Source organism: Lissotriton vulgaris, chromosome 10 (assembly GCF_964263255.1).
Source record: "Lissotriton vulgaris chromosome 10, aLisVul1.2, whole genome shotgun sequence".
In the NCBI taxonomy this organism is placed as follows: Eukaryota; Metazoa; Chordata; class Amphibia; order Caudata; family Salamandridae; genus Lissotriton; species Lissotriton vulgaris.
In genome coordinates this window covers 447796505-447821315 of record NC_141698.1, presented here as the reverse complement: position 1 = coordinate 447821315, position 24811 = coordinate 447796505, and the positions used below count along the sequence as shown (strand labels likewise).

General features: G+C 46.6%; 1 protein-coding gene across 1 annotated transcript in view; it reads right to left on the bottom strand.

Annotated features, from left to right (window-relative positions):
• Positions 1 to 24811, bottom strand: part of TELO2 (telomere maintenance 2) — a 603857-nt gene that overhangs the window by 279795 nt on the left and 299251 nt on the right. The window contains exons 12-13 of the mRNA XM_086941299.1: positions 558 to 646; positions 328 to 419 (exon numbers count right to left, since the gene is read on the bottom strand). Of these exons, the coding sequence (XP_086797425.1) occupies positions 328 to 419; positions 558 to 646 (181 nt within the window). The remainder of the gene's footprint in view (positions 1 to 327; positions 420 to 557; positions 647 to 24811) is intronic.

Below are 24811 nucleotides of genomic sequence, written 5' to 3'. Positions count from 1 at the left end.
TAGGGCATGAAGAACAGTCATGAGGGCAGAGAAGGGGTGAAACGCTAAGAGTTTCTAAAGGAAAGGGGAAGAATGTCAAAAGGATAATATAGAGACAAGGACATAGCGCTGGGAGCAAGAAGAAAAATATTAATCAGAAATATAGACGAGATCAGAAAGTAGAGCCCAAAAAAGGGGGTAGGTAGAATGGGTGAGTCAACTGTGAGCTAAAAAGAAAAGAGGATGGAGTTCAAAGAAAGTGGTAGAGAGAGGCAAAGAGAACAGTGAGAGATGGTACGGAAACATAGATAAATGCATGGGCAAAGAGCAGAAAGCATTTCTTTGTACCTCTTTGGTGGCTGCAGGATTCTTCCTGATGAAGGTCCCCAGAATGTCCAGAGTAGCCTCAAACTTCTCCACGTCTTCACCTGACACCAGCACTAAAAGTGAACACCACTTACAATTACTACCCATTTGCCCAACTCACTGGCAGGACCTGGGCTTTCCCACCCCCTGGGGAATCTTTTATGCCAGGTGTTATTGCATGCTACCATGACTCGGGCAACCACTTTTCCTACCTTCTATACAGTCTCGGATATAAACAGGTGCCTTTGCCTTTGTCAGCGGAGTATCATGTGACATGTCATAAGCAGGAAGCTCGTCATCACTGCAAAGACAGAGGGAAAAATAACAGATCGAGTATCTGCAGTTTGTCTTAAACTCTGCTTTCACTTACAGAGAAAACAGGGCTTCCCTTTGACCGTCAACTAGACAATTCAATATATTGGTATTTTAAGTTAAACACAAAAAATCACTTTCAAAACACTTCTTAAAGAGAATTAACTGATCTACTTATCATGACAGAAATGATTGTGTGTATTTGAGCACCATATAGACACTACTACAATTGTTGGTTGATGTATCGTCATATCTCAGATCTCTTTCCACAACCCCTTGAGCCAGCCATACCTTGAAGAAGCATCTTAACATACAACCTTGTTCATCCACTTTTATGTGGCCCAATATTTAGGAGACTCCCTACAGCAAAAAATAAAGAACACATCTATAAAGCCATGGGTGGCATGCACAAGTCCTACTTCCCGGAAACTCTCACAGAAATGATTGCACCAATTTTTACCAAATTTCCAGTCTAGCTGACAGCTGCTTCACTAAAAACATACAAAGCTGTGCAGCATTCTAAAGAGAACACCTTTGAGTGCTATTTATTTTTCAGAGGTAAATATATCTATATAATAGATATGTTTAAGAGAAAACCTCTTTGTTAAGATTCAGAAGAATGGAACTTTGTCTTATGAACCCATTTTCCGAGCAATCTATAAAGAACAAAAAGCACACCACAACCCTCAATGTATAGAATTTGAGCATAAAGGAATGTTATCTTTTTGATAAGCTCTGTGCCTGTAGAAAATAAAATTGCAAGAGATTTAACAGAGATATTAGTGAGACTTCAGGGTGAAACTGAGTGGTATGTATTTGAGAGTCACGCTGTGTGTGTTAAAGTGCATTTTACATGTCGGTGTGCATATATGAGTGCATTTATTACAGAGGCAGCATTCACACCTATTAAGTTATGGCTAAAGCAGCACACCACAGGAAAACTCATTTTTGCAACTTAGATTAAAACGTTGTCCCCCACACCAAGGTGTGGACAATTCTGCAAAAAGTTCTGACTGAGCTTGCCAAATTTATTGCAGATTGGTTAAGGAGGGGTATCACAAATAATGTATTTTCTTTTAAATTAAAAATGGACTCTTCACTCTTTTCTGCATAAAAAGCTGTCTGGAAATTCACCAAATATCACAGTCATGAAGAAACAATAAATATTCGGTCTCAAAGTATGTTTGGTTTTCATTCAGGCACTCTTAAGTTATACACTCACAAATACAAGCGGCCTTTGGAAATATGTGAGTTATGAACATATATCTGTTAAAGGTTTACAAACACCAAAAGTTATTTAGAAAGTCAAGACGATAACATACAGAACACAAAGCTCATGCAGGGTCTCAGAGTGGACACGAAAGTCTACTTCACTGAAAATGTGGTGAAATCAGGTGTGGTAGTGTGGGAGGCATATAAAACTGTACTTCGAGATAGGGCCCAAAACCACATCGCCTGGGAGAAGTGGAAATTGCAGGCGGAACTTACCCCTATGGAATCCCAAATATTAGCGTTAGAACGGCAGTACTTGCCTGACAGAGACCCACAGGTGCTAAGGCGACTAGTTGTTGTACAGCAACAATATAAAAACCTGGTGACAGATGAGGCAAAAGTACAGGCACTAGTGACCCTACACAGACTGTATGACATGGGGGATAAGTCCGGGAAGCTCCTGGCATGGCTGAGCCGTAAGGAACAGGACGCAAGGTGGATAGAGGGCGTGGTAGATAAGGAGGAACAGCTGCGGAGGAGGGACGCCCAGATCGTGCGGACCTTCGCTGCATACTTTGGTGACTTCTATGAGGCCAGGGAACTAAGTGAGTCGGCAGAGATCGAGGACTACCTGACTACTGTTTCCATCTCGACCCTAGTGGACGAGGATAGGGAGGCCCTAGAGGAGGACAACTCAGCCCCCGAAATCAGGGAAGCCATAGCCAGACTGAGGCCAGGAAAGTCCCCGGGACCCAACGGGCTACCAGCGGAATTTTTCAAAAAAGGAGTTGAGTTATTGATGCCCCACCTATGAGCTCTGTTCCAAGACACAGCCCAGGAGGGTATTCTTCCATGTGATCTGCGAATGGCAACGATGGTACCCATATATAAGCAAGGCAAGCCTCCGGAGGAATGTGCGTCCTACAGCCTGATCTCTCTCCTGAATGTGGAGGTGAAGCTTCTGGCGACGATCTTGGCTCTCCGCCTGCGTCAGGTGATTTCAGGCCTGGTACACCAGGACCAGACTGGATTCTTACCAGACAGAGCGACTAGGCAAAATTTGAGAGGGACCCATAATTGGCTTATGGAAGTAGAGGGGCGGGATACTCCACACATGTTCCTCATCCTGGACGCTGAAAAAGCATTTGACGCGGTCCATTGGCCCTTGGAGGCAGCTTTGATGAAGTTTGGCTTTGGCCCCAACTTTCGTAAGTGGGTGGGACTCCTGTATGCTGATCCTAGGGCCCGAGTTAAGGTGAACAGGATCCTCTCAGAGGACTTTCCCATCAGGAGGGGGACACGGCAGGGATGCCCCCTGTCCCCCCTGCTTTTCACCCTCACCATTGAAATAGTGGCTTGTGCGTTTAGGCAGGAGGCGGAGGTAAGGGGATTTCAGATAACCCCGACGGATGCACAGGAAGAGAAAATCTCGCTATACGCGGATGATATACTACTTTATATTACCCAGCCAGACCCTACAGTCCCCGCTCTGTTTAGACTCTTGGATCGGTATGGCTCCTTCTCTGGGTTTACAATAAACTGGCATAAATCAATCTTGTATAGTCCGCAAAAGGAGGTAACATGGCCCCCCCCTGCCTAGGGCCCTCCAGGTTACTCAGGCGGGGTTTACCTACTTGGGTATATACTTGACAACTGACAGAACCACGTCCTATCAAAAAAACATCTCAGGAGTGCTGGCCAACTTTGCAGAGGATGCTCTTAGATGGAAAACTCTCCCTCTCACAATACTAGGCAGAGCCGCAATGTTTAAAATGATCACGCTGCCTCGCTTACTGTATGCCCTACAAAATGAATATTTCCCGCTCCCTCTACAGACATTCTGTGGCTGGGAAAACAACCCTGAATAGCTCTGGCCACGCTCCAGAGGAACCAGTATAATGGTGGGATCTCTCTACCGAATTTGGAGGTCTACTATTGGTCTGAGCATTTAGCGCCGATCAATGCCTGGCTGCATGCTTCGGCAGACCACCCTACATACCGTTTGGAATGGGACACCATGGCCAGGCGTACCAGTTTGCACTACCTGTATGGGGGAACTGGCAGGAGAAGACTACTCCCAGGTCTGGGACAGGGCTACAGGGATGATGGGGTGGGTGCACAAACCTACAAAACAGACACTAATATAGTCCTGCTCTTGGCTCAAGGAGCTCCACAAACTTAGAGGGTTTAAAGGGTGGGACGACATTGGAATTTCCACGCTGGGGGACCTGGTGGCGCGAGGGGATCTTAAATCCTACCAAACCCTGAAGACGGAATTTGGACTCCGTCCCACCCAGTTCCTTAAATATGCGCAGCTACGCCATGCATGGAGGGCTGAACTGGCGCTCTCCTCCCCCTTGCCGGAATATGCCCTGCTAGAGGGGCGTTTGTTGCAGGCACAGGTACCTAATAAGTTGGTATCCCTGACGTACAAGACCCTGAATAATAACACGCCGGATGGGCTAGGAAAACTGAGGGCAGCCTGGGAACAGGATGTGGGTAAGATGGATACGGTGGACTGGGAAGCTGCCCTAATGCACCACAGGGAGGTGGCAATAAAGTCACGGCTACGACTCATTCAATACAAGATACTACATAGGGCTTACTATGACAGAGTCAGGCTACATCGCATGGGGCGAGCCAGTGATTCTTATTGTCTTCGATGTAGACACCCACAGGGGGATTTTTATCACATCCTATGGGAATGCCCTGTTATCCGCAATTACTGGACAAGGATACTAAGAGAGTTGGGTGAGGTGCTGGAGACTGAGCTTACCATGGAACCTAAGTTTGTCCTGCTAGGAATCACTAATGATGTGGACTTGAGCCGCCCGCACCTGATCTTCGCTATGCTGGCCCTGGTGGTGGCGAAGAGAGACGTGGCGAGGGGGTGGGGAGTGCTGTCACCGCCCCAGGTGGAGGAATGGAGACGGGGTATGGATCTGTAAATGGCAGCGGAGAGGGTTACCTATAAGGCAAGGGGTTGTCCTAGAAAATTCCGACGAGTGTGGGGAAGGTGGAGGAGTTATCATGGCCTTGATGGGGGGCTGGGTTCTGATTGATGTACTGAGGGTCCCGCAGGAGTGGGCTGGGTTCGGGAATGTGGAGAGGCAGCCTGGAGCCCTGGACTTGCAGGGGGCCGATGACTGTTTATTGGACCATATGAACAGATGTGCGGTGGGTGGAGGCTGGGTCCTGAGAGGCCGTTGATTATGGTATTGTTTTTTTTTTTTTATAAATTTTTGAAAACCTTTATTGTGCATGAAGTAAAGAACAAATACGGGCCCACAACCATCCGGCCGGCCACGAACACTCATGAAGCACTAGTGCATGCAATACGGCGACACAGTAATACGTTATACCATCAGCTAAAGTTTCGAGAGCAAACTGGAAAGTGCCGCAATACCATGACTCAGGAGCAATGAAGGTTAATTTTAAATTTTGTTTGTGCAACTATTGAGTCCAGGTCGTATTGTTCCTTAATCATGAAAAACAATAAAATAAGAGCAAGGTCCATGCAGGTGGGACAAGACAGTAGCTACAGTTTCAACCGATCTCACATCTCGACAATCAAGTCCCCACCAGGCGGGGTGGTATCCACACTACAGGGTATCAGTCCCAACATCACATTCGTATCCCCACCGCCACCCATCCCCCAGTATGCCTAAACACGGGCCAAGATGAAAGAGAAAATTATAAAAGAAGATCATAAATAGGCACCACAGAAACTAACAAAAACTAAATATAACCCCCCACCCTACACACATGCAGAGGCTATGGCCTGCCCCCCCCCCCCCCCAGCAGAGTGTCTGTCGCCCCATAAATCCGAAATATAGCAAGAAAAGAGAAAAAGGAAAGAAAGAGAAAGCAAAGGAAAATATAAATCAGTGATATAGGGAGCAGGAAAAGGAATTCTATCCTAGAACTCCCACTAAAGAATGACCGGGAGGAGGGCCGTTTCATATACGCTCGGTCACTGCCGGCTCAATAAACATTCTCTACCCCAATATCGGCAGCAAATAGATTCACCAAAGGTCTAACCATTAGGGAGAGTCAACTAACATTACACAACGTTACAAACAGAATTCGGGTCCCTCACAGCCTCCACCCGCCAGTATATCAATTCAGCAAGGGGAGCGCCTAGCCCTGGCCCGACCTGGGACTCATTCTCTCACCCACCCTACGTGGCAGTCCAGTGCAGTCCAAGTTGACGAAAGAATATGGCCGCCTCGAGGATGGGGGAGGTGCATAATCACTGAAAGAGCGTCGCCTGTCCTCTAAAAGTGTTTCTCCCTTGGTCACAAACTCTTCCAAAGCATCCAGGCGACAAAAGTCACGAGGCAGGGAGGACAAGGCCCCTAAGGAAGGAGCAGATGACGAGGCATGAGGACAGGCTGCTAGTGACCAAAGCAGCGAAGCTAGTACACAAGGCAGGCAGTCAGTCACGGAACAAAGGGGAGACAATGTTGCAGCAGCAGACCTGATGGGTGGCAACGAGTCGCTACAAGCCGCAGCAGTAGCTACCTTAATCGCAACAGTAGCACTCGGAGGCGGCGGTGTGCTGGTAGACTGTAGCAAAACCAATTCCAGACTCTGTCGGGGATGGACCCCCTGCTCCCGACATAGAGCATGGGTACATGCATCAATTTTCACACAGAGTACGTTGTAATTGCGCAACATCCCCGATCGCAGCTCACCCAAGACCGCCAACACATCTCTGTAGGTCCATTCTGGCTGTAATTCCTGCAGCTCTGCACTCCCGGTGGAAGAGTGTGATCCGGCCCCCTGCACGAAAGTGTGCTCGCAGTCCCAGGATGAAAGCGCGGAGTCATCCCCACAGTGCCGAATAGCAGGCATCGCCATCTTGCCCTCAGTCCACTGGAGTGCTGGGGGGGGGGGGGGAAGGGGGCCGCGGGACACGACCGGACAGCAGCTGTCGTCCCCGGAACACACTGTATCCCCCTCGGTCTGCGGCGTAGTCAGTGAACTGCTGGCCGTTTGGTAGTCAGGCAGAATAAAGAGGGGCTCACCGGTGCCAGGCAGAATAACGTTGGGAGCCGACCAGCATCATGGCGGCTACGAACAAAGGAACCGCAGGCAAAGCACTCTCCCCCCTGTCCCGGTGCAACTCCGTGTACACTCGGCGAAATATCGGAGGCAGGCGTCAGCCGGGCTGCATTCAGGTGCAAGCGACCCCTCGTAGTAACACAGCCTCCGTAGCAGATCAGTCACCTCGGGGCACGCGAGGTCCGGCAAGCGCTGTGGAGCGGGCGGGGTCCCGGGCAAAGGCGATCCGTCCGATAACTTCTGTCTCCGGGCGGGTGGAGAGTTCGGAGGAACACCGTCAGGGCCAGCTCCGCTTCCCGCACATTTTGATCCAAAAGATCATCAGGATAGCACGCAGAATTTAGGTGCGGGACTTCAGGGCCGGCGGTGCCGAGCGGCCGCACGTCCGTTCAGGTCGCCATCTTGGCTCCTCCCCGATTATGGTATTGTTATTGTGGTGGGTGGGTGGGTGGGGGAAGGGGGAGCGCAGAGGACTATGGTTATTCGCTGGTGACGTGCCAAATATGTTTATGTTGGTTCAAAATGCAAATAAAAATATTTTAACATTTTTTCAAAAAGCTAAGACGATAACACTATAGGCAAACAAACCACAATGTTTGTGAACAGGCATTCAGCTAAAATTTCAGAGTTAATCTGCTACAAGTTGGTGATGAATGAAATATGAAGTGCATCAAAAAGTGTAAACAAAATTATATAAGTAGCAAGAAGCTATGCACCTGCATCAGGTCAGAATGAAGTATTATATATCAATAACAGAGCTTGGTAGGCGAACGACAAAGCTACATGTTTGCATTGGATGGAATAAGGTGTTTGCCAACACATAGTAGAAAGCACTACACTGATCTCTATACCTATATAGAGACACTAACCAGAAACTATACACCTACAGTCAGTCACAAAGAAAACTCTGTACCTATAATTGTATGGCTATACCTACCACATCGCATAGGCACTACGCAAAGAACAAGGAGCTGTAGACCTATGTGGAGGTACTAACCAGGTTCTACTACCTTACACAAAGCTACAATGAAGGCACTAAATACTTCAAATAAGCTCAGCATGGGCTTCATTGAGCACATAGTATACAGCACTATATGAGTTACAGAGGGGATAAGGAGATCCCTTTTAAGGAACTCCACCATTCTCATTGGTTCAAGTATTTTCATTTTCTATGAGCTAAGAATTTTTTTGCTTTGGGGCAATTAGAGGAAGGGGGTGGGGGCTACGCAAACCCAGACTGGAACTTACAAATGGACAGGTCTACATGAAAGAGAGAGAACTATAAGATAATATACATTCAAGCTATGCTCAATGTGAGGGGCCTTTCAACGCCAAGAAGCGTCAGCATATCTGGCAGAGGATTAAGATGCAGAAGCCAGATATTTTGTTCATGCAAGAAACGTGCAGAACAAGGCACCAGGGTTAACTATTTAGTTCTTTGCATTACACACATCCATGGTGGCAGGACTGGTCTTCTTTTTAAGTGTAAGAACCCAATGTGGTATATCCTGACAAAAAGAAATATAATGGTAGATACAAATTGGGCTTAGTTTGACCTCAAGGGTAGGAAGTTTCCACTCCTTAATAATTGTGTGCCTAACAGCCCAAGATTCTTATAATATAGACACAATTGCCACACTGAGAAACCTACAGGAAGAAGAAATAACTTGAGAGGTAACCCCAACATACTTGGGACTCAAGAACACACTAGACTTCAAGTAAAGATGCCAGTAAGAACCCGAAAAGCACTGGAAGGTTAGAATGAGGAATATTACAAAACTAAGGAGGCAGTTGACTGTACTCCAAACTAATATGGCTGCGCCTGCACTCTTGAGAGTACAGCAACACTTTCAGCAAGAGGAAACTAACCATACAAGCAATCAAGGGCACAAGGACAGAAAGCTGAGCATGGCAATGTACAGTGGCATGAGAGAAATGAATTGAAAGCTTCCCTAGGCATTTTTCAACAACTCTATGTCAGAGGACAGACAGATTCTCAGAAGGAGTAACCTATGTTTCGGCACCTTAAAAGAGGACGACAGATTGCCACAGGGTCAGTTCCTTTTCTACATTTCATTGCTCCCAGCATTGAGGTCCCGGAGAGGAAATATGTTGTTTGAATCTCACAGTCCAAAATATTAATGTTCTGGGCACAGGGAGGAACCTCACAAAGCGGTTCCCTAGCTTTTTACATTCTCACACTGCACAATCCCTTACACCCCTGCCTATGCACGGATCAGGAATGGGCTGCCATACTGGAGGGGCCCACCCTCGTACCTCATATAAATTATATAGTACAGCTTACCTGACCCCAGCCAAAGAAACATGTATTTATGCGCACAGACGCCCAATGGCCTAGATGTCACTTGATGGACGCAGATCTACTTCAAATGTTATGGGGCTACCCTTCTCTTGCTGATTACTGGTGGCGTGTCACTACCCAACTGGCTGAGTATACTGGGCACATGGCAACATGGACATGAGAAACATGTATCCTGGGGTTAATCCGTCGACCGAAGGGGCATAAGGTGATGTCCAGGTATATGGAACTGAGGTTTCTGGCTGCTTAACGTTTAATAACTAAAAGGAGGAAAATATCAGAATCCCTTCTTGTGATAGCATGGACATGTTCGCTACTGACCTGAGTGCAAACTGAAAGTACTGCATGCATCAGGAAGATTCGTAAAATCCCAATCGCAGCCAGCTAGGATGCCATATTGCAGGACTTTCAAAAGGACTGGCGCTCTGTTACGGAGACTTTGGCTTCCACAGACTAAGCCAACCCGGCAGTTACGGCACCGTAATATCACCCCTCATAGACACACCTGGAAGGCAAGGCACTAGACTTTCCCCCCTCCCCCCCTTGCACACTCCAGACGTGCATGTTTAATCGTGAAACATCAGAATCGTCAACTAACGGTGCAAGTGTGTGGCAGGGACATTGGAAGCGGGCAGGAGCGACCTGAGTCGGGCAACAGTTCATGTTTTAACCCTGGTTTAACATCTCTCCCCATCATCTTTACACTTCAACAAGGCCATTTGTCATTGTCGTTATTGTGCAGTACTACGCTTGAACAGTAGTTCGTATAACATTTACTAAGCCTGGGCATCATTGCAGTCTCAATGGAGGGCTCTGGTGACCTGAGATTTGCAGTTAGATGAAAAGGTGATCGAACCTACACCAGTAGCAGAGGTTATTAGCTTCCCTGTTGTAGATTGAGTTTTATCCTGCTAATAATGTCCTGACCGGGAATGCTATTTGTACTGCTGAACCATGTAAATCGTTTGCTATGGTAATACAGCTGAATAACGTATGCACCTGTATCCTATTTCATGCCTAAAAAACAATAAAAAGATTTCAACAAAAAGGAGTGACTCATGAAGTTCAGAGATTGGATCCAAGCTGACCAACTGAGGTGACTGAGGTGTGGTATCTCCCTCTTCATTTTCCCCCCCGGCGGCTCTGCGTGTGATGAAGCTGCTCGCGGTGACATCACTTAGAATGTCACCGCGACCAGCGTTCCAAGGCGAGCGCCGGGGACAGTGTCTGAAGAAGCTGTGAAGCGTCAGGCTGTGGCTGAGGTCGCAGTAGTTGTTACTTTCCTAATAAACACTCCTGTTCAACCAAGTGACGGCTCTGTCCTTTTCCTGTGGCCGTTACCACACTGGCGACGAGGGAAAACTTTCTGCGACCTCAACACGCCTGGAAGGAAACAAGAAGAACAGCTGGCTCGAGGGAACGGAGCCGGCTGACTGTGGAAAGTATCGGGTTGCAGTATAAACAGACCGCGTCACGGAGAAATTTCCGGAGTAAGAAGCAGCCCGGGGTCGAAAGGTGTAGTGGATCAACACTCGAAGAAGGTGCAAGGGAAGGAAGAACGTGTAAGGGCGACTGTGGGTCGGTGAGGACTTATCATCTGACAGTCACAGGCACCAACAAGAAGTAAGGTAACGCCTGCCAGCCATCCCAGCGTGCTAACCCTAGACTCTTCACCAATGTCCTGTTTGGTGAGTAATGACATATGCGGTCATTGAAGTGTGTGAGGCGTCCTAGTGTGTTGGAGCCTGGCGAGCGGATAATTGTAGCGCCACCTGGGTCGTGCTGGAAAGCGAGAGCGTGGCGCGGGGTCTCCTCATCCACCTCAGGATTGTGTGGTAGTCGGTGACAGGCAGTCACGAGAACGGAACCGGCTCCAATGTAAGGTACCGCTTACTGCTAGGATATTGCTGAGGAAGATGAGTGATTACTTAAGTATTTGACTTGTGCAAGCAGGAGGCGCGAGCATTTCACGTTAGGGGATTAACGCATAGTACAACGTGAAGCGCGAAGGGATTTAGCGCTAAAGGCAGCTGCCTAGTTACCTTGGATCGTTATCAGCGAGTAGCTGAGCTTGGATTCAACACATGCTGGCGAGAGACATTTGCGGGAAGCATTTCCCACCCCTGTGACTCTGCCAGTTAAGTGAGGGAGGATTTAAAGGAAGGCTCTGCTGTTTTGGAAATTAACGCAGCGAGGCGCGCGTGTGTGAGGCGGTTTTCCTGTCATCCCAGTTGGCGTGTGAAATCTAAACACTGCAGGCGAGACGCATACAATGCCACACGAGAACGTGTGCACTGCCAGTTGTTGGATGGAGAATTGACCGGGATTTGTCAGGAACTGTTGTTGACTTTAACGCTTTGAGGGGGACACTAAAGAAGAGGTTTATTGCCACCATTGAAGCAGACTGATAGAACTGTGCTAGCAGTAAAGGAAAATCGCGAGTTTGAGCACAATTTGAATCAAGTAGTGACCTTTCTAATGGCAAGCCATGCGCTTAGTACATTCAGCCCCAGGGTGTGTGGACTGTGCAGGATAACAAAAAAAAAAAAAGGGGAATTTTTTTTTTGTTTTGTTCCTTTAATATCTCCACTACCAGTTGTAGGTGACTTCGCCAACTCATGTATCCTTAGACTCACCTGTATCACAGTAATCTGTTCTGCAGCCAGTTGTATGCACTGTATTCTTTGCTATAGGGAGTGTGGGCCGTGCAGGAGTTTCTCAAAAAAAAAAAAGTTCTTGCAAGAAATTTGTTTGGATAATGTCACTATAAGTAGAAGTGTGTTCACTAGTAGTCTTTTAATGCATACTTCCTTTGGTACAGGCTAATAGTGTCTTTCCCCTACGTTTACAGTTTTACAGTGGGCTTGTGCATTCTTCTGGGTTGTAAGTTTATACACATACCTTTGACGATTAAGCATGCAAAGTGTGACTCCTCCACCCTTCTTCTTAACCAACCCAGGTGACCCCACCATCCAGTGGAAAAAATGGAAAAAAGTATTTTTAAATTACGCTACTGTGTGTGGGCCTAACCTAGGTTTAGAAAGGAAAGTTGCATTGCTGGCCTATTACCTAGGTGCAGAAGGAGAGGAAGTTCTAGACCACCTCCCAGACTTAGGGGCGCAGGAAGCAAGATGTCTGAATGAGTTTGAAGTAAGTCTAAAGAAATTAGATGTGCACTACCTCCCCAAGACTAGCACAATCATGGAGAGGTACCACTTTGGGAAGAGAGCACAGAAGGAAGGAGAGTCAATAGAAGATTTTGTTTCTGAGTTGAGGAAATTAGCCGCCACTTGCAAGTTCGGTGGAGCGAGTGAGGAAAGAATTAGGGACCAGTTTGTTCTGGCTTGCAGGATGGAGCGAGTGCGTGAAGAGTTATGGCTTAAAGATGACCCGCCGTTGAGGGAGGTTCTCATCATAGCCAAGCAGGTAGAGCACATGTTGCAGTGTGTCAAGGAGATAAAGCAAGACGCAGGGGAAATGAAGAACGATGACAAGACCAATGTCAGTGAAGTGGTGACCGAATGTGAGGCAGTGTCCGTAGTCAAAGGCCAGAAGTGGGCAGAGAACAGAAGGAGGGCAGGCTGGGGGGATCGTTCAAGGGTACCTGCTATAGGTGTGGCAAGCAAGGACACCTAGCCAACGACAAAGAGTGCCCCGCCCTCAGATTCACATGTAACAAATGTGGTAAGAAAGGCCATTTCAAGCAATACTGCAAGAGTGGGCAGGGGGTCAGTAGACAGAGTAGAGACAGGACGAATGTGGTGTGCGACGAGATCGTGGTGCAAGTACAAGAGTTACAGGTCCAAAGTCCCAGCGACCCCATGTGTGCGGAAATTGTGGTGCAGGTTGATGAAGGTCAGGTCAGTAGCCCAAAAGACACCATAAAAGTAGGGGAGGTTGACCTTGAAGCATTGTTTGACTCCTGTTCTAGAATAACTATTATCAATGCAAAGGAGTTCTCACGGGTGTCAAAGGGAAAGATAACCTTGACGAGTATGGATTTAAGGCCAGGGGGGTATGCTGGCCGCCCCATCTCTATGAAAGGATATTTTCTAGGGAAAATTGAATACAGCCACAGGACAACAGTGTCAAAAGTGTATGTGTCCACTGTAGGAGACAACATCTTGGGGTGGCAAGCACAGAAGGTGTTAGGAGTTTATCTCAATCCCAACAGAAATCCCCAGATTCTTATACAGGAGATACAAGAACGCAAGGCTGACATCATAACAGAGTTCAAAGGGGTGTTTAGAGAAGAGCTTGGATGCCTAAAAAACTACTGTCACAAAATAAGATTGAAGGAGAACGCCAAGCCAGTCGTGGCTAAAGTTAGAAAACTCCTCATTGCCATCCAGGAGGAGGTGAAATCCGAATTAGAGAAATTGTGCAAGGCTGGAGTCATCGAACCGGTGGAAGCGACGGAATGGTTGGCACCCATCGTGGCCGCAAAGAAGAAGGATGGGTCGGTCCGGCTTTGCATTGACCTAAGGGCATTAAACAAAGAGGTCGTGGTCAACCGATATCCCTTACCAAACATCACCCAAATGATGAGCATGCTAGAGGGTGCCAGGGTGTTTTTCACTCTCGATCTTACCTCGGCCTATTTCCAGATAAAACTACACGAGGAGTCTCAGGAACTCACGGCTTTTGTGACACCTATGGGCGCATACAAGTTCAAAAGGATGCCCTTCGGGTTAGTCTCGGCGGCCGCCGTGTTTCAGAGAATCATGGGCAACATCTTGAAAGGCATCCCAGGCGTCATGTGTTACCAGGATGACTTGCTCATTTTCGCCAAGAACCATGTAGAGGACGATGAGAGACTGAGATGCGTGCTGGGGAGGTTCCTGTCACAAGGCCTTACTGTGAAAAAAGACAAGTGTGTGTTTGGCTGTGCAGAGTTAGACTTCCTGGGACACAAGGTGACGACAGAAGGTATATGTCCCAAGGCCGAACTGCAAAACACCATCGTGAATCTGACACCCCCCAAGGGCAAGGACGAGATCAAGTCATTCATGGGGATGTTGGAGTTCTACGGGAAGTTCATAAGAAACCTGGCGGGAAGGACTTACGCCATCAGGCTACTGTTGAAGAAGGAGAATGAATTCAAATGGAGTCAGGAGTGCCAGAGGGAGTTCGAGGATGTAAGGAGGGCACTTGCTGAGGCCCCCAGTTTGAAGTCATATATACCCAACCGGGCAACGGTAGTCACCACCGATGCAAGCGCCAAAGGGCTGGGAGCTGTCCTCACCCAAGTAGGTGAGGAAGGAGAAGAAACCATAGCCTTTGCCTCAAGGTCACTCCAGAAGTCCGAGAACAACTACTCGGTGATCGAAAAAGAGGCTTTAGCAGTATCTTGGGCAGTAGGGAAGTTCAGAGACTTCCTGTGGGGAACTCAGTTCACCCTCCGAACTGACCACAAGCCGTTGGTAGAAGTATTCAGTAAGAAAGGTCTGGATGCCATCTCCAGCAGGATAAGGCGGTGGGTGGTCAGCCTTCAAGAATACACTTTCGACGTCGAGTACGTCCCAGGAACGCAAAACCTTGCAGCTGACTGTCTATCCAGACTCGTCAGTGAAGAAGAAGCGAGAGAGAGGCAAGAGAAGACGGATGAAGAAGAGGAGGGCCTCCAGATGGAGGATGTCTGCACCATCCAGAGGGCGTTGGGAGAAGAAACATGGAGAAAGGCTTTGGAAGAGGACAAGATACTGGAGGAGATTTGCATAAGAGTAAAAGGCGGATGGAAGCACGGAGACAAACGAGATGAAAACCTGCGGCTGTACCTGGCCATTAAGGATGAGTTGTCCATAGTAGACGGATGCCTATTCAGGGGAACAAGACTTGTACCACCTGCAACTGTGAGAGACAACCTGGTCGAGATAGCCCACGAAGGACATTTGGGTATCACCAAAACCAAACAAAGACTCAGGGAGAGCTATTGGTGGCCGAACATGGACCTGGTCACCGAAAGGAGAATCAGAGAGTGCATTCCGTGCAGCAACAGCGACAAGGTCCTGAGACAACAGACGCCCCCCATGGTGTGTAGGCCGCCCCCGTCAGGACCGTGGGATGAGTTGGCATTAGACATTGTGGGCCCAATGTCTGGAGAACTGCGGACGCCTTACATCTTGGTGCTCGTGGACTTGTATTCTCGGTGGCCGGAGATAAAGTTCGTCAATGAAGTCACGACCAAGACAGTCATCGGATTTCTAGAGGAGGTGTTCATCCGGGAAGGGCTCCCCAGCAACATCCTCACGGATAATGGAGTACAACTATGTTCGAAAGAAATGGAAGACTTCCTTGAAGAAAGAGGCATCAGACACAAGCGTTGCGCTTTATACCACCCCGAAACCAATGGCATGGTCGAGCGATTTAACAAAACCCTCAAGGAGAGCATCCAGTTGGCCAAAGCCAGTGGCATAAGCTGGAAAGAAGAGGCGTGGAGGCGGTTAGAAGCATAAAGGTTCACGCCGCATCAGACGACGGGCGTCACCCCGTTTGAACTGCTCCGCGCCAGGATACCCAACACCAAGCTGACCCCAGGGTGGATGGAGTGGCACAAGGGGTGGTCAGACCGAACCAAAGAAGCGGAAAGCTTGAAGAAGCAAGAGGAAGCCATGAAAAAGAGGAAAGAAGGATATGACCGGCACAAAGCCACACTGGAGGTCGAATTCAAAGTAGGGGATAGCATCAAAATCAGAGCTCCCACAGGGAGGGCAAGTTGGTCAGGGTACAGCAGTCCCACTAAAATCACTAAACTATTCAAGAATGCAGTCAAGACTCAGGAGGGGAAAATATGGAACCTAGGGAGAGTTGTAAAATACCACCCGCCGTAGAAAGACCCTGAGAGTGCAAGGGGGGGGAGGTGACTCAAGGCAGGACCATAGTTCCACCACCAAGAGGCTGTCGGCAGTCCCTCACCCAGGCTATAGGCCCAACAGGAGAGTGACCAGACCCCCTAGGCATTTTGATCAATATGTTATGATGTAACCTATGCCACTCTGCCTACCGTGAGTCGCTACTCCTACTAGGCCAGGGTTCTATGTTGTTGCACACCCCAGATCTGGTTCTCTTGGTCACTCTGTGCTCTTTGCTATTCATGTTGTATTTAATGTTTTCTTTCCGCAGGGAAGGGGGATGTGTGGTATCTCCCTCTTCATTTTCCCCCCCGGCGGCTCTGCGTGTGATGGAGCTGCTCGCGGTGACATCACTTAGAATGTCACCGCGACCAGCGTTCCAAGGCGAGCGCCGGGGACAGTGTCTGAAGAAGCTGTGAAGCGTCAGGCTGTGGCTGAGGTCGCAGTAGTTGTTACTTTCCTAATAAACACTCCTGTTCAACCAAGTGACGGCTCTGTCCTTTTCCTGTGGCCGTTACCACAGTTTCCTAATAGCCCGCTAGACACCAGGGCCCGCTAGGTTAACAACAGAACTCTTTAGAACCATTCTGTGATATTGGCCGCCGCTGTGACAAATATGTTTGTCATATTAAAGGAGGGGATCACACCTATTATTAAAGAGGCTTGAATATATCTAACTCGGAAACCAGGGAAGAACCTAACTAATGTACATTGTGGAGACGTTTTGTTAATGTTAAGTCCAATATTTTCAGAATGACACTGGCTGCACAACTAGAAAAATACACACTTTTTTGGTGAATTCGGACTAATCAGGATTCCTAAAGAAACGTCAAAAAACATCATAACTTCAGAAGTAGTTCTGTACAATTTAACTGGGTCCTCTGGATATCTCTGTGCCTACTTGGCCAACTCCTTACCCATGCTGCTTGAATTCCGCTGTCCTCAGCTTAAAAAATTATATTCTGAACCATTTAGCCAGTTAGAAGTCAACAATTATATTGTGGCTTATCCATTGGTCCGCAATTTAAATGACCAAGGTTAGACAGAACCTTTTTAGATCACTTGTTATTAGTTGCAAAGCTCCAATGAGATGGTACAACAAGCATTTGAGAGAGAGATGAGAGATAAAACGATGTTTATTTAGACCATAGTCTTTAAACCATACATAAAACATTTTTTTGGGATCCTCATAGTGATAATAATATTAGACCATAATCCATTTAACACAGTTTGCAAACATCTAAATCCATAAAATTCTCGTTATTGGGAGAGCTCTAAAAAAATTCAAATCAACACTCCTCCTTTAATTTCTCCCTTACAAAGTCTTTTGTTGCTTTAAAAAAAGCAAGAATGTGAAAGTTCTATCAATGGAGAAAATATCACGCAATCTAAATGGACACAGAGCACACTATTTGAAAATGTGTCAGTCTCTGAATGTAGAGTAAGATTCACCGATCGTGAGAGGAAGGGAGCGCTATACTTTGATTTTGAAATGGGTAAATAGGAACATGATGGGCAGGATCAGCTGAAGTGAAGGTGCCACTTGAAGAATTCTTCAGGAATCTGAATGTTGTGTAGGTTGGGCTGGTAGAGAGAGGATTGAATTAGTTTGTGTTGTCCTGGTTAAGGAAAATGTAAATGAATGCATTACATGTTTTTTTTTTATTTTATTTTATTTTTTTCCACCAAGCAGCAGCAAAGTACATCATATATTCATTGTCGCTTTTTTACATCGTAGTCACAATGTCTCCATGCGTACAATGACATGCACCCAAACAAAGCATATAATTTAATTTACAGTATATGAACCTGATATCCATTACACAAAGGATTACCATCTGATGATCGCAGCATTTGAATTCTCATGCCCGCAACTATGCCCAGACTTGACTTCTACTGAGAATCACTGTGACAAATTGTTCAAAACGACAGGCATCGCTCTTTCGCAGCTACACAACCTACCGTACCTGGCAAGCTAGAGTCATCTTGGGGTTGTTGTAAATAGTGGTTACCAAAAATCTTTAGGTCTGGAGGCTAGAGGGATTTCCTCCACATATGTCCCCAATGTTTCTTTACAATACAATAAATCAGTTACCCAGTCCTTAAATCTGGGAGGTCGTTTGCTGCCCCACTTTATAGCTACACGCCTTTTTGCAAGTAGAAGAGACACCGCCAGGAATTTACGTCTTTTGACTTGTTTAAGTTTACGAATTCCCAGCAGGCATACCAATGGCATGTTCAGAATTAGCTCGGCCAGCATGTTTGATAGTGCATCTGTAATGTCTTGCCAATACTTGTTCAGACTGGGACATGCCCAGGCCATGTGCAAGAAGTCAGCCCCGGATGACAAGCAACGCAGGCATTTGTCATCTTCTTTAAGGCCGTATTGGTGTAATTGAGCCCGTGTGTAATAAGTCTGATGGATAATCTTAAAATGTATGATCTTTAGATTACAATTTGACATGAGTAAGTGCAATTGTGTACAGCTGTAACTCCAGTCCTCTTCAGGTATAGTTTTCCCAATTGTGTCCTGTCAGGCTCTAGAACATGTTCAATCTGGGAAGCGGTGTATAGCCAGCATGTGACAAGGTTCGTACGTGTGGGTGCAGTCAGTAATATTTGTAATGCATGCAGTGATGTGGGTTCTTCTGGGAACGATTCATACAAGTCCCGGACTGCTGCCCGTAACCGTAAATATGCAAACCTCTTTAATGGCGTTTGATGTGCACAGAGGGATGGGTCATTATGTCGGATAAATTCCTTATTTGGAAACAAAGCACCCATAGTTGACAGCCCCATTTCCCCCAGCACCATCTGCATTTTCTTTTCCTGAGTGACTGAAATGTTTGGATGATTAGCTAGTGGTAATGCCGGAGCATATGGAGGGAGTTTCCGTGCACGTAGTGCTAGAGTATGCCATTCCTTGGATGTGCATTTGACCGTATGTATCGTGTCTTTGGGATAATAACTAATAGGGTCTGATATGTAGTGAGTACGTTGGTTTGGATGGACACTATCCCTCTCTACTGCAATATGTGGGATGTGGGAGTGTGGTTGTATCCTATAGTTTGCATGATGTGCTTGTGCACAATAGTATTATAATTGTAGGTCCGGGGCGGCGAACCCACTTGATGGTAGAGTTTCGTCAGTATCTTCCAACTGACCCTAGGCTGCTTCCCAGTCCATGTGAGACGTTGTAATACTGTGCGCAGTTTATCAAAGAAAGCCTGTGTGAGCCATATCAGGATATTCCAAAAGAGATATAAAAAACGAGGTACTACTACCATTTTCTGGAGTGCTATCCTGTCTGCAAGTGATAGAGGTAGTTTTATTCATTTTTTAACGTGCTCTTCGAGTTTAGTCTTGGCTGTTCCATAATTTTCTCTAACCACTATGTCTGGGTCACAGTGAATCCAGATCCCCAGGTACTTCACCGGGTTGGTATGCCATTGTAATGAGTAGTCCAAAGTAGGTTGTGGGGTCTCTAATGTTAATGGAATCATGACTGATTTGTCCCAATTTATACTAAGTCCTGAATATTTCTCGAATTTGACATACTCTCTTATGAGTGGATTTAAGTTTGTATCTCGGTACCTGGTGTAAAGTACCATGTCATCCGCATATAAAGAAATTCCTATTGGGCGAAGATGAAATTGTAAGGCTGCTTCCAGGTGCCTCTGTCTAATTGTACAGGCTAGTGGCTCCAATGTAAGCGCAAATAGGATGGGGGACAAGGGACATCCCTGTCTCGTTCCGTGACTTATCTCAATATGGTTCGAGGTAATGCCATTTATTCGCACTCTGGCTCTGGGTTCAGTGTACAGTAGAGATATCCATTTTAGGAAAGAAGATGGAAATCCCATTCTGGTCAGGACTATAAACAAACTCCCACTCCACCGAATCAAATGATTTCGCCTCGTCTAGGAGGGCGGCCGCTGCAGGTAGTTCGGGGTTTAAACTAGGATACATTGCGAATATGGTACATATATTCTGCGCTGTGGACCTGGTTGGGACAAAGCCAGCTTGATCTGGCAGTACTAGTAATTTCAGTAGGGGTTGTATTCTATTTGCTATTATCTTGGCCAGTATTTTTGCATAAGTGTTTATAAGTGAGAGTGGGCGGTATGATTCACATTTCTCAAGGTCTTTATCAGGTTTAGGGAGGGCTATTAGCAGGGCATCACACAGTGACAACGGAAGAGAACCTTCTTCATACGCCTCTGTGTACATATCGGCTAAGTGGGGCATTGGAAGGTCCCGGAATTCTTTATAAAATTAGCCCGGCAGACCATCCAGGCGTGGTGCTTTATTATTAGGCAGGGAATTAATTGCTTCTTTTCAGCTCATCTTCAGTTATATGGTGGCTGAATTATTGTCTATGTGTATCCGAAAGCCATGCCAGGCCAATATCGTCTAGATATTCATGTATGTCTGGTCGTGGAGTCGCCTTCTGTGCAGTGTATAGTCTAGCATATTAGGTCATGAAGCTCTCTAGGATGGTGGGAGTGTCATAAATTGGCACACCGTGTTCGTTTGTGAGTTTCGTTACATGTGCAGTGGTATGTGTCGGTATAATTTTGAACGAAAGTGATCTGCCAGGTCGTCCCCCTTCCCCGTAAGCTCTGGCTTTATACCACCATGAGAGATATTTAATTTCAGTGTCAGCAAATTCTTGAAACGTGTCTATTTTGTGCCTAATGTCTGCAAGAGGTGCAGCATCCAATGTCGCAGTGTAGTCATCTTCCAATGTACTAATTTCCCTTTCCACCATGGCCAATTGCTGCTGTATATCCTTAAGTATTCCAGCATGTTTACTAATACAGTGTCCCCTTATTTTCACTTTAAATGCCTCCCAGAGTGTTCTAGAGCTTTGTACAGAGTCAGTGTTAAGCTGAAGGAAAATGCTACTTACCAGTATGCATCTGTTCTTGGCATGTAGAGCTGCAGAGTTACACACTGTGCATAGATCGCCACCAAGTGTTGGGCCCGTAAGTTTGCAGTTTGTTCTTGTCCTGAAAAGTTCTTTGGAAGTCACGAGATAGGGGACTCCTTCTTCTGGACTATACTGCACATGGACATCGGCTCCATCCTCAGATTGTTTTTCGCCATTAGGGAAATGATGGAGCTTTGTAAGAAAAGGAAGGACGTCTGTGTAAGCTGTATCTAATTAGGATAATACCGGAACATACAAGGGTAGCCGGGGAGGCGGGTGGGCGTGTGTAACTCTGCAGCTCTACATGCCAAGAACAGATGCATACTGGTAAGTAGCATTTTCCGTTCGAGGCATATGAGCTTCAGATTACACACTGTGCATCGATTGTATAGCAGTACCCACCGTTAGCGGAGACCACCCCTATCTGTTGCAGTAGTTTGAAATAATGTTTTGAGAACAGCCTGGCCCACATTAGCTTGTTGCTTGGTTTGCACATCTACACAATAGTGTTTTGTGATTGTGTGCGGTGTAGACCATGTAGCTGCTCTGCAGATGTCATCTAGGGGAATGTTCCCTAAAAATGCCATTGAAGCCCCTATTTTTCTTGTAGAATGGGCTTTAGGAGGAACAGATAACGTACGTTTAGCTTTGTGGTAGAAAATTTGTATGCATTTGACAATCCATCTAGCTATCCCAGATTTTGATATGGGATTACCCTTGTGTGGTGGTGAGAAAGACACCAAAAGTTGTTTGGTCTTACGAAAAGGTTGTGTTCTCTCAATGTAGTACAGCAACGCTCTTTTGATATCTAGGGTATGAGGAGCTCTTTCTGCTACTGTTTGTGGCTGCGAGAAGAAAACTGGCAGTTCCACAGATTGATTGAGGTGGAAGGGAGAAATGACCTTGGGTAGGAATTTTAGTTTAGTACGGAGAACAACCTTATTATAATGCATTTGCAAGAAAGGTTCTTGAATGGTTAGTGCTTGTAGTTCACTAACTCTCCGTAGAGAAGTAATAGCTACTAGGAACGCAACCTTCAAATTTTAAAAATTGTAGTTCACATTTATGTAAAGGTTCGAAGGGAGGTCCCATTAGCCATGTGAGAACAATGTTCAAATGCCACACTGGTGAAGGTGGTACTCTGGGAGGAATAATTCTCTTAAGGCCTTCCATAAAGGCTTTAATAGCAGGCACTCTGAACAGAGATAGATGCAGTATGTTTTAAAGATATGCTGCTATGGCTGCAAGATATAGTCTAATAGACGTGAAGGCTAAGCTACATTTTTGGAGGTGCAGTAAGTATCCTATGATGTGTTGAATAGACACGTCTAGGGGATTAATATTGTTGTTGTGACAATATATTACAAAGAGTTTCTATTTAGCTGCATAGCATGCTCTAGTGATTGGACGTCTAGCTTCTTTTATAACATTCAAGGAGTCTAGAGGAAGATTAAGATATCCAAATTCTAGGATTTCAGGAGCATGATCGCAAGGTTGAGCTGAGCTGGGTCCGGGTGCCTGATCTCTCCACGGTTCTGTGTTAAAAGGCGTGGAGACAGGTATAGTTTTGGTGCGGCACTACAGACAGTTGTAGCAGTGTGGTGTACCACGGCTGTCTGGCCCACGTTGGAGCAACTAGGATGAGGTTCAGAGAATGCTGCTGTAGTTTGCGTATTACTAGTGGCATGAGTGGTAGAGGTAGAAAAGCGTACAAAAATTGGTTTGACCAGTTGATCCATATCGCATTGCCTTTGGACAGTGGGTGTGGATATCTGGCGGCGAAGCTTGGGCATTTGGCGTTTTCGTGGGTGGCAAAGAGGTCTATCTGAGGTTGTCCCCACATCTGAAAGAATGGTTGAAGAACTTGCGGATGAAGTTCTCACTCGTGGATCTGTTGTGTCAGACGACTTAACAGGTCTGCTATGGCATTTTGTACTCCTGGGACATGCTGGGCTAAGAGGAATATGTTTTGAGGTATAGCCCACCGCCATATGTTTTGTGCTAGCTGAGAGAGTTGCATGGAGTGTGTTCAGCCCTGTTTCTGTAATACATGGCTGTCATGTTGTCCATGCGGACTAACACAGCTTTGTTTGATACTTGCTGTTGGAAAGCTTTCAGTGCTAGGAATATAGCTAGTAACTCCAGATGATTGATGTGGAGTAACTTTTGTTGCAGCATCCACCTGCCTTGCGTGGTGTGTTGCAGTAGGTGGGCCCTTCAGCCGGAAAGCGATGCGTCCGCTGTCAAGATAATTTGGGGAACTGGCTCTAGGAACGGTCGCCCCTTGGAAAGGTTTTTGGTGCTCCACCACTGCAGAGAGCGATGAGTCCGACCGTCTACCAACACTAGGTCTGTTAATTGACCTTGAGCCTGGTTCCATTGACGTGATAAGCACTCTTGTAGAGGACGCATTTGAAGTCTTGCATGGGCACTATGAAAATGCAAGAGGCCATCATCCCTATGAGCTGCATGAACACTCGTGCTGGCAGGGAGTGTTGTGGCTGAAATGTTTTGAGAAGAGTTTGCATGCTGGCTATCCTTACTGGAGTGGGATAAGCTAGCGCTATTGAGGTGTTTATTGTGCCACCGAGGTACTGTTGTACTTTGGATGGTTGCAGATGAGACTTGGTGAGGTTTATTGTGAGCAGTTGGATTGTGGCATGAGTGTGTTCTACACACTGGTTGTATGAGCTGGCTTTTATGAGCCAGTCGTCGAGGTACGGGAAGACGTGGATGTGTTGTCTTCGTAAATGTGCTGCCACTACTGCTAGGCACTTGGTGAATACTCTTGGTTTCGTAGTGGCTCCGAATGGGAGTACTTTGAATTGATAGTACTTCCCATCTATTACAAATCTGAGATACTTCCTATGAGCTTTGTGAATGGGAATATGGAAGTATGCGTTCTTGAGATCTAGAGTAGCAAGGAAGTCCTTTTGTAATAGGAGAGGAGGAACTTGTTGTAGTGTGACCATGTGAAAATGGTCTGACTGGATGTATATGTTTACCGGTCTGAGGTCTAGAATAGGCCTTAGAGAGCTGTCCTTCTTTGGGATAAGAAAGTGTAGGGAGTAAACCCCCTTGTTTTGTTGGTGTAGATGGGTCTCCAAACCGGTCTTGGAGGGCCGGATCCATGCCAGATTTTTTGGATATTCCCATTGAGATACATGTAGTAATTTTAAAAATCTGGCATGGATCTGGCCCTCCAGGACCGGTTTCGAGACCCCTGGTGTAGAGAAACTGGTTCTATTGCACTTTTTTCTAGCAAAGATATTACTTCTTGCTTTAACAGTGATAGATGTTCTTGTGACATTGGGAGATGTTTGGGTGGCATGTTGGGGGGGGGGGGCGAGGGTTAGGTGTTAGTTCTAGACAGTAACCTGACTGGATAATTTGTCGCACCCACCTGTCTGATGTGATGTTGGTCCAGGCAGGAAGGAAGTGTTGCAGTCTTCCCCCCACAGGAGTGGAATGATGGGGGGAAGGGGAGGAAAGTAATTGGGTGGGCGTGGAGGCATAGCGGGAGTTGTTGATTTTGCCTCTGCCTTTGTTGTGGTTACCCCTGTAACCCCCTCTCTGGTAGCCCTAAGTGAATGTGGATTGGCTAAGGGTCTTGTAGGAAGTGGAGGGGCTTCCGGAGGAGTAGCCTCTTGCGTTGTCTCTATATGATGAGCGGCGAAAAGAACATCTGGGAGCTTGCAGCTGCAAGGCTCCCATAGATTTTGCTGTCTCTGTGTCTTTTTTCATTTTCTCTAAAGACACATTGACATTAGG